This window comes from Sinocyclocheilus rhinocerous, unplaced genomic scaffold (genome assembly GCF_001515625.1).
Source record: "Sinocyclocheilus rhinocerous isolate Xijiao unplaced genomic scaffold, SAMN03320098_v1.1 scaffold576, whole genome shotgun sequence".
Classification (NCBI taxonomy): domain Eukaryota; kingdom Metazoa; phylum Chordata; class Actinopteri; order Cypriniformes; family Cyprinidae; genus Sinocyclocheilus; species Sinocyclocheilus rhinocerous.
In genome coordinates, this window is record NW_015662167.1 from 350,804 (window position 1) to 361,669 (window position 10,866).

General features: G+C 40.8%; 1 protein-coding gene across 6 annotated transcripts in view; it reads right to left on the bottom strand.

Moving 5' to 3' along the window:
- LOC107727759 (plasma membrane calcium-transporting ATPase 2-like) overlaps window positions 1-10,866 on the bottom strand; it is a 114,087-nt gene that overhangs the window by 63,724 nt on the left and 39,497 nt on the right. For 2 of the 6 annotated variants that reach the window (XR_001638393.1, XM_016537738.1), the window contains exon 1: window positions 1,400-1,903. Coding sequence is in view for 5 of the 6 variants with exons in the window: in XM_016537738.1 (XP_016393224.1) it covers window positions 1,400-1,595 (196 nt within the window). In the remaining variant the exon portion in view is untranslated. Of the gene's footprint in view, window positions 1-1,399; window positions 1,905-4,633; window positions 5,115-10,866 lie in introns of those variants that run through there. The other 4 variants (XM_016537735.1, XM_016537737.1, XM_016537736.1 and 1 more) reach the window with 2 other exon arrangements.

The window sequence follows — 10,866 nt, forward strand, 5'->3', positions numbered from 1 at the left end:
GGGGTCTGAATACTTTCCGTACCCACTGTATATATATATATATATATATAATAAATGTTTGAAAAATGGCACCGCCACTTCATGCCTACATATATATATATATATAGCAGTCTGGCGAGTAAACTAAAAAATTTACTAGCCAATGGCAATTCAATTGCCAAGGTGTCCGTAGAGGGTTGCAGAGCTAGATTTGCAGCCATGGTCTAGTGGTTAGCATACATTAAGCTGTAGGCTTATACAGGTGAGACAAGTTTGAATCCAGCTTGCAACATTTTCCAATCCCATTCCCTCTTTCTTGACTATCTGTATGAATTAATGTGTCAGAAAGGCCTAAAAAGTACCATGCTGTAGGGACTAAAAAATATTTTTTGTTAAAGAATATTCTGGGTTTTGTTTGTTTGTTGGTTGACTTTCAGCTCCATGTTGGCAAAAAGGCTGTTCTCATAGTAAACACAGGGTACAGAATAAAATATATACAATTTACAAAACTATATAAGACAACTGAGATTAATGCTGTTGATTACCACAGAAAATAATTCTGATTAACCATACAGTCAACAAACAAGTAAATAAGTAAATGAGTAAAAAAAAAAGCTAATAAATTATAAATGTGTAAAGTAAATATTTTAAGAAATAAAAAACAAATCCATAAATAAACTTGTTAACTTGTATTCAACCCAAAATATTCCCATAAGAAATTAATTTTTATGTAGTGAATTTGAAGGTCAGCTGTAAAACCCAAGACGTGAAGAACATTCCAAAAATGTCTGGGACAATGCAACAAAAATGCTTAAATTAGGAAAAGGGGACACTGTTGGCTGAATTATCCAGCAGTAGAAAAACTTGTCCCACAAGACTCTCCTCTTGAAAAGCAGACTGGATATGAAACCACAAAGCAGCGAACAATCAAAGAGCTCAGTAGACGAGAACAAAATAAATCGACCCATCTCAAAAGCTCTGCATAACGCTGGAACGTATCTGAGGGAACTTTGCTCTAAAGGAACTTTGCAAAGCATGTCCGGAGTTTGCCGCAAATGCCCACGTGACCAAGCTGTGACGTAAGAAAAGAGCTTGTGGTCAGATGACAAGATCATAGAGCATTTCCAAAGCACATGTAAACTTCCCATAATCATAACACCATGCCTACAGTGAAGTATGGTGGTGTGGAGTCATGCTGTTGGGATCCTTTCAGCCAAATATTTAAAGCTTTCATTGCTGAAAAGGATTCAGCATATATTAAACCTGAAATATGCAACAGATTTAGTTTTCTGGTAAATAATAGTTTCTAATATACATCAATTAAAAGTGATTTTGCAACATGTACCAGTGCTTTCTGCATATGGCACAACTGCATCAAGCGGTCGTGCATGTGTAGGTGTAGATCTTCACTGCTTCTTACCCTCGATAGTTGAGGTCTTGAGCCTGCGGCAGATCCCTTGCACGTCTCCATAGGATTCTGCAATCTTGTTGACCGCCTCGCCACTGCGGAGCTCCATCAGCTCACGGAGCTGCATCATCGTGCAGCCAAAGTCCCCTTCGTAGTCGACCTCGGCGACCGAGTTCCCCGGCGGATGGTCTGCCGTGTTGTTAGCCATTTTGACTCCTCAAGTTTCAGTCACGCCTCAGGACGTGAGACTTCCGATGATCCACTTGTAAACGTAAGACTGGGTGATACAGGAATGCTTCAGGTAGGTGTTACAGTTTTCCCAAGTTCAACAGGTCTTTCTGTGTGTTTGCCGGGACGTTGAGCAGAACTGTCTTGAGAGCGAACGAGCATCAAAGGAAGTGTTTCTGGAGGGAATGATCCAGGTCGGACATGTTACCGCAGCAGCAAGGCATTAAAGGGATGCACTGTAGACTCAAGACGCACCACAGAAAAACTGAAATGGAGAGAGAAACAGACAGGCTTTAAATTATTTTGCAAATCAATGGAAAAATGGCCTAATTTCTAAACTTGAAAATTTTTTGACAGAACAGACAGGAAATGTTGACACCATCTAAATGACTAGAACCCCTTCTGCTTGTGAATGAAGTGATAAAATGTTACGAAATAAAGAGCTACTTCTTTCTTTCTTTCTTTTCTCCACACAGCAGTTCTACAAACTTCCTCATGCACTTGAACAATCACAATATACAGATGCAACCCATAAAAGGTGCCTAGTTTGCACATCTAGTGGGAATCTCCAACTCAGACTCAGATTCTGTCCATCGCAGTCATACATAAATAATTAACCCCGGAGGAATCCATAGTTTGGGAGCAAATTAAAGTGTTTACTGTTTACTGCTGCCAGTCTCCAAGCCCACAGAAGGGGGTAGGAGGAAAACACAGAGAGGTAGAAAGAGAAAAAGAGAGGGCACTGGGTTCAAAATAAACTGGGGAAGAAAAAAAAACTCAGAGATAAGGGGGTCTGCGTTAATGTGAGATAGGGGAGCTTCCAACTCCGTCGGGATTTCTTATGCACACGGAATATGAAAAATAGAGGTCACTCTTTGATGTGTGCTTGTAGTGATCCGAGATGAAATGTTGGACTGGGATACATTTACCAGCGCTATGGCCAATTTCCCACTATCACTCTCATACAGTCAGTGATGGTAGCCATAAAAAGCGAAGCACTGGATACTGGAAAGCCCCGAGGTGGATTTTAACCCAGATTGGATTACAGTCCACTCCTCCTTCAGCGTCGGTCAAGCTTCAGCCTCATTGTACACTGCATTGACCTCTAACGGAGGAGATATCAGCCCATGGCAGTTTTATTCTGATCAAAGTGACCCAATTCTGATTAACGGTTTAAACTGTTGAGGTCAATTATTCTCACCTCTCTTTAGTAATATTTTAATCCTGGCACCCAGTCTCATCATAGTTTAAAGTACCTAAAGTGAAGTCACCCATCACCCATCAACCAATCACCTGCTTCAATAATGTCTGCATATTGCACAAAATCTTGTTCAATTAAAAATGAAGAAATGTACACAATTTACACAAGTTTCAGTTCTTAAATTGGTTGAGTGGTAAAGGTATGGAGAAGTCTTTCTGACTCAACTAGAAAAGCAATAGCACACCTCGCCTCAACAAGCTGCAGGAATTAAGGCATCATTCATGTCTACAGCACAAACACATTGGCTGAGTTACACAACACAGATTAAGAAACTGTTTTAGGAGTTTGTTCAAATTCTGAAGTCTGATTTTAAAAACGTATTCATTGTTCTAGGTATAAGTGTGTGTTTGAGCAAACCACATTAGTCAGGTCAGAATACAGCTTATTGAGTTTAGTTCTAAAATTAGTACTAATGTAACGGATGTCTGTAAATGTCGAAATGTGTAAATGCCACATGAACAAGCGCTACGGTGTTTCCAAACAAATGCCATCCATTGCCCAAGGCATTGAGAGAGGCCATTACCGAGCCTTCAGATTGGCAGACCACATAAAATGTTTGAGTGCTTCTGTGGAGAAGAAAAAAAAATAACTAAATCAATATAAAGCAATGTCACATGCCATGCCGAAGAGGACCCACCCAAGTTCATCTCTGATAACAGGAATGGAAGTGTGTTTAAAAAAAAAAAAAAAACTTATGTAGTTGCTTGGGTTTTCTTCCAACCCAGATATAAATCACTAATATTCCATGACGTGATGCTCAAGAAATATTTCTTATTAACAATGTTGTAAACAGTTGTGCTGCTTAAATTTTTTTATGTGTTTTTAATGTTTTAATGCGTTCTGCCACAAAGAAGAATTTGAAAAACTCTTGAAACAGCAAAAGTTTTAATAAATTACAATTTTTATTTTTAGGTGAGCCATCCCCTTTGAGTTCTCAAAACTCTCATTATTTGATAGTACCAAGACAGATAAATGCACTACAGGAGGAAGAGCATCTTCTTACGGACAGGGTTCCTAAGACTGAAAAACTCCACCTAGCAAAGTATGAGACTCGGACACATTCTCAGAAGACTCTGATCTGTTTAGTCAGACATACAGTAAACTCCCACAGTCGGTTTCTAATCCTGCTAAACTAGCTTTCTTCCCATTCCTTTTCTCCACTCACACCTTGGAAAACCCATCCCAATGTTTACCAGCCCTAGACCATCAACCCAACACCCATCAACCAATCACCTGCTTCAATAATGTCTGCATATTGCACAAAATCTTGTTCAATTAAAAATGAAGAAATGTACACAATTTACACAAGTTTCAGTTCTTAAATTGGTTGAGTGGTAAAGGTATGGAGAAGTCTTTCTGACTCAACTAGAAAAGCAATAGCACACCTCGCCTCAACAAGCTGCAGGAATTAAGGCATCATTCATGTCTACAGCACAAACACATTGGCTGAGTTACACAACACAGATTAAGAAACTGTTTTAGGAGTTTGTTCAAATTCCTAAACCCAGGTATGAGCAATAGTAGTAGTGATGCTTGCCTTAGCAAACACCACTAATTCAGAAGCTACTCGCAACACTGTGATTAATATGGCAGCACTACAATTAGTTGTTGCACTGTATGACCCAGGGTAAAAAACGCTGTTAAATGATGCTTAGTGTATGCAAAGCTATTTTCCAAAAAAAAAAAGCTTTCTGCATATGGCACAACTGCATCAAGCGGTCGTGCATGTGTAGGTGTAGATCTTCACTGCTTCTTACCCTCGATAGTTGAGGTCTTGAGCCTGCGGCAGATCCCTTGCACGTCTCCATAGGATTCTGCAATCTTGTTGACCGCCTCGCCACTGCGGAGCTCCATCAGCTCACGGAGCTGCATCATCGTGCAGCCAAAGTCCCCTTCGTAGTCGACCTCGGCGACCGAGTTCCCCGGCGGATGGTCTGCCGTGTTGTTAGCCATTTTGACTCCTCAAGTTTCAGTCACGCCTCAGGACGTGAGACTTCCGATGATCCACTTGTAAACGTAAGACTGGGTGATACAGGAATGCTTCAGGTAGGTGTTACAGTTTTCCCAAGTTCAACAGGTCTTTCTGTGTGTTTGCCGGGACGTTGAGCAGAACTGTCTTGAGAGCGAACGAGCATCAAAGGAAGTGTTTCTGGAGGGAATGATCCAGGTCGGACATGTTACCGCAGCAGCAAGGCATTAAAGGGATGCACTGTAGACTCAAGACGCACCACAGAAAAACTGAAATGGAGAGAGAAACAGACAGGCTTTAAATTATTTTGCAAATCAATGGAAAAATGGCCTAATTTCTAAACTTGAAAATTTTTTGACAGAACAGACAGGAAATGTTGACACCATCTAAATGACTAGAACCCCTTCTGCTTGTGAATGAAGTGATAAAATGTTACGAAATAAAGAGCTACTTCTTTCTTTCTTTCTTTTCTCCACACAGCAGTTCTACAAACTTCCTCATGCACTTGAACAATCACAATATACAGATGCAACCCATAAAAGGTGCCTAGTTTGCACATCTAGTGGGAATCTCCAACTCAGACTCAGATTCTGTCCATCGCAGTCATACATAAATAATTAACCCCGGAGGAATCCATAGTTTGGGAGCAAATTAAAGTGTTTACTGTTTACTGCTGCCAGTCTCCAAGCCCACAGAAGGGGGTAGGAGGAAAACACAGAGAGGTAGAAAGAGAAAAAGAGAGGGCACTGGGTTCAAAATAAACTGGGGAAGAAAAAAAAACTCAGCGATAAGGGGGTCTGCGTTAATGTGAGATAGGGGAGCTTCCAACTCCGTCGGGATTTCTTATGCACACGGAATATGAAAAATAGAGGTCACTCTTTGATGTGTGCTTGTAGTGATCCGAGATGAAATGTTGGACTGGGATACATTTACCAGCGCTATGGCCAATTTCCCACTATCACTCTCATACAGTCAGTGATGGTAGCCATAAAAAGCGAAGCACTGGATACTGGAAAGCCCCGAGGTGGATTTTAACCCAGATTGGATTACAGTCCACTCCTCCTTCAGCGTCGGTCAAGCTTCAGCCTCATTGTACACTGCATTGACCTCTAACGGAGGAGATATCAGCCCATGGCAGTTTTATTCTGATCAAAGTGACCCAATTCTGATTAACGGTTTAAACTGTTGAGGTCAATTATTCTCACCTCTCTTTAGTAATATTTTAATCCTGGCACCCAGTCTCATCATAGTTTAAAGTACCTAAAGTGAAGTCTGATTTTAAAAACGTATTCATTGTTCTAGGTATAAGTGTGTGTTTGAGCAAACCACATTAGTCAGGTCAGAATACAGCTTATTGAGTTTAGTTCTAAAATTAGTACTAATGTAACGGATGTCTGTAAATGTCGAAATGTGTAAATGCCACATGAACAAGCGCTACGGTGTTTCCAAACAAATGCCATCCATTGCCCAAGGCATTGAGAGAGGCCATTACCGAGCCTTCAGATTGGCAGACCACATAAAATGTTTGAGTGCTTCTGTGGAGAAGAAAAAAAAATAACTAAATCAATATAAAGCAATGTCACATGCCATGCCGAAGAGGACCCACCCAAGTTCATCTCTGATAACAGGAATGGAAGTGTGTTTAAAAAAAAAAAAAAAACTTATGTAGTTGCTTGGGTTTTCTTCCAACCCAGATATAAATCACTAATATTCCATGACGTGATGCTCAAGAAATATTTCTTATTAACAATGTTGTAAACAGTTGTGCTGCTTAAATTTTTTTATGTGTTTTTAATGTTTTAATGCGTTCTGCCACAAAGAAGAATTTGAAAAACTCTTGAAACAGCAAAAGTTTTAATAAATTACAATTTTTATTTTTAGGTGAGCCATCCCCTTTGAGTTCTCAAAACTCTCATTATTTGATAGTACCAAGACAGATAAATGCACTACAGGAGGAAGAGCATCTTCTTACGGACAGGGTTCCTAAGACTGAAAAACTCCACCTAGCAAAGTATGAGACTCGGACACATTCTCAGAAGACTCTGATCTGTTTAGTCAGACATACAGTAAACTCCCACAGTCGGTTTCTAATCCTGCTAAACTAGCTTTCTTCCCATTCCTTTTCTCCACTCACACCTTGGAAAACCCATCCCAATGTTTACCAGCCCTAGACCATCAACCCAACACCCATCAACCAATCACCTGCTTCAATAATGTCTGCATATTGCACAAAATCTTGTTCAATTAAAAATGAAGAAATGTACACAATTTACACAAGTTTCAGTTCTTAAATTGGTTGAGTGGTAAAGGTATGGAGAAGTCTTTCTGACTCAACTAGAAAAGCAATAGCACACCTCGCCTCAACAAGCTGCAGGAATTAAGGCATCATTCATGTCTACAGCACAAACACATTGGCTGAGTTACACAACACAGATTAAGAAACTGTTTTAGGAGTTTGTTCAAATTCCTAAACCCAGGTATGAGCAATAGTAGTAGTGATGCTTGCCTTAGCAAACACCACTAATTCAGAAGCTACTCGCAACACTGTGATTAATATGGCAGCACTACAATTAGTTGTTGCACTGTATGACCCAGGGTAAAAAACGCTGTTAAATGATGCTTAGTGTATGCAAAGCTATTTTCCAAAAAAAAAAAAAAAAAAAGCTAACAATGCAAGTAAAAACAAGACAAAAAAAGCGCATTTCAAGTGAACAGTATGTGACTGTGAATTAAACACTCTTTACACAAAACAGCAACCAAGGCAAACATTTTCACACCTTTGAACGCTTTTGTTTCTCTACACAAGATTAGGTGAATTGAGGATATTACAAGGTCTCTTTCACACTTTTGTAGGCAAGCATACTTCAATTCAAGCACTGAATAACACTACCCAGGGTGAAGTATATAGCTGTCAAATTGCAATTTTCAGCAGCTGTAAGTCGAGCAATCAGTGTAGTCCGGTGATACGGTGCCAAAACCACACAGCAATGCAAATCACTCCACCCTTTATCGCCTAACATGGCTGAGATTCTCATGACACCTTTTTAAGCTGAGAAAAACCAGAATGAAAAATAGGGCTGTTTCCAACAATATCCTACTACACAAGTGGGTGGTATAACATTCCATGAAAAATCCAACAAGATAACTACTACCCCGTTTGCCAAGGTCATACTGCTAAACCAATCTGACAACAGACCTTTTATGTGGAGGCCTGACAGTTGCACTGACTTTCGCCTAAGAACAATTTATCACGCAGTCCCTGAGGTGCATTTAACAAATCATTTTAAATGCTCTCCTACAATGCATTTAGAGGATGAGCTCAGCCCAAAGAGCCATTTGCATGCCTCAAAATCAAACAGCAGCAGGCTGGTGGAACAAGGCATGGCATACAAAACCAGCATTTTCGTTCTGGGTGTAGATTTGGTGAATGTGCAACAAAACAGGTCCAAAGGTTGTCACAACATGGTTGACAGTTTAATATATGTGAAAAAGAAAAGGGCTACTATGGGCCAGTCCACGTGAGCACAACTTAAATATTTATTCTCTTTATTTGAATGATCACAATACTTTTTTTGTTGTTGTTGTTTTGTTTTTGTTTTTTTTGTGAATCGAAAACACACAGCATAACCAGTGTAGACTGATTTACAAAATGATTGACTCTTATGGGCTAGTTCTTTTACTGAATATTTTCAAAATAAATCTGAAACACTGCCCTGCACAATTTGAAGCTTTAACATAGAGAATTGCCTTCAAATAGAAGCAATAAATTAATAAATAAAACACTCATAATGCAATTATACTGCCATGACCTTTTTTTCATCAATATGCCTTGGCACAAATTGCACATTAAAAAAAAATGCTGGAAATCCAACATAGAAAGTCTCACTTAAAAAACATCAGCAACAACATGTCAAGGAAGGAGTTGAGTGACCTCACTTCCTACAAATAAGTATTTATGTTCGCCTTCACCATGACAGCAGTCTCCATGACGAATGAAGCTACAAACATCTGACTGCAATGCAGAATAATGTTCTGGCAGGATGACACAATGGCCTGGAGGACCTCTTGCTATGATCCACATTTACTATAAAAAGCACTGCCTATAGAAAGTTCATTAGTAAACTGTAGCGAGTCAAAATAGATTTCGAAGCTCATTTGAGTAGTGATGCTCCACATTAATGCATTTTCACCCCGCAGCAGTCACCAGACACACGGTTAAATAAAAAGAGAGGTCAGCATCTGCTTAAAATCTCAGCGGTGGCGGAAGTGTGCGGCTGTGTAAATGAAGAAGAGGGTGCACTAAGTAGTTCACACTCCGCATCCCAGTGTGAGTGTGAGGAGGATGGTAAGACACTGAGAAGATTAAAGCATCTGAGCTCAGGCTGAACGTGTGGATCGAGCTGGAGAGGATGATGAAGGGTGGGGAGCGGTTGCGGTGGTGATGGAGGGGGGCTGCCGAGACACGGGGGATTGCAAAAGTAGGTGGGGACAACCGGGTGAGCGGAAGATGCCAATGAAAGGGAGAGAGGAAGGAAATAAGAACGAGGCATTGCTGTGAGATTAAAGCGTATGAGCAGTCACTGGTAGGCAGCAGATGTAAATCATGGCCACATCTGTTTCCTCCACTGTCCTGCAGCAGCGGTACCAGCGCAGGCCTTTAGGCCCCATATCCGCCTCCACTCCGCTGGGGCTCTGCAACACCACAAACCCTGCGCTGCCTCGCCACCTCTTCGGTCTTTCTTTCTTTCTTTCCTCTCTCTCCACCCTCTCACTCTGTCTGTCGGGTTTTTATAAGAGTGAGTCATCAGTCTACATCGCATCTCAAAAGTTTGAGTAAACCATGCAAGTTAGTGCGCATCTAAAAGAAGAGAAAACATCTCAGTTCCCTGCAGACGAAGCCGTTTTATACTGTCAGTGTCTAAAAATTACAATAATGCTCTTCTTCAGTGCTGAAATGTCTGCCGAGCGCAGTCTGTCAGCCATTACCAAAAACCCAATAATGCCTGCTTTATCGTTTCAGACTGAGTGTGGTTGTTTTTATCTGCCTTTAATCAGGAAGTGAATTAAATTAGGCAGCTATGTAATTCACCAATCTAAAGTGTGTGGTAGAGAGCGGGACGGAAGTCTCAACTTTTTTTTTTGTATTTTAACTAAATATGGCTACAGGGAGATGCAACGAAGCAAAGTAGGCCAGTCCAAGCCATCAATGCCGGAGGGGCGAATCAAACAGTCTGATGCACTCCCAATAATTAAAGGCGGAGCACCGGATGCAGACAGCTATTAAATTACCCCTGAAAGGATGAAGTTCAATTCAGGTAAGGCGGAGGGGAAGCCGTTTACAGGAAGTATGCTAAAAGGAGGACGCTTTATTTTTGAGCATCGGCTTCGTTTGTAATACATAAAAACATCTATTTGGATCAGGGAAACGGCTTGGAGGGTTCACAGACATCCAGCAACTCCATGGGGAGAGTGAGACAAATGGTGCGCAAATAAACAAACTACGCCAGCAACTTGTGAACTCTCATTTTGTAATGTTGGAAAAGCAATAGATGCCCAGAAATGACTATGTAGTCATTTTTAACCCTATAAAGAGAGTGTTGACCGGTCAATAGCAACTCAATGGTGGATGTCATCCCTATTCCCCTTTCTAACGGGGGCTGTACATTGCTGGACAGACAGGTCATCCGTCTTTGCTTCCCTCAGCTCTTAAATTTCAGATTTCCATTCATCAGACACCTCTGGGTCCCTGACAGGGAGAGCAAGAACCAAATAAGCTGTGGTTGAAATAGATGACAAGGAAGCTCGATCGGAAAAAAGAATGACAGTGGATGTGCATCAAAGCAGACAAGGATTGTCTTTTTTTTTTAGAAGGCATGGCTGCAAAGCGACTGCAAGAGACGGATGCGGAGACATATTGACTGAGAGGTGAAGACAGAAGGATGTGAGACAGAAAGGAAGGCATGCTGAACAGACAGATGGGGTGTATAGAAAGGGAAAGAAAAAAAAAAAAGGGAAAGAAAA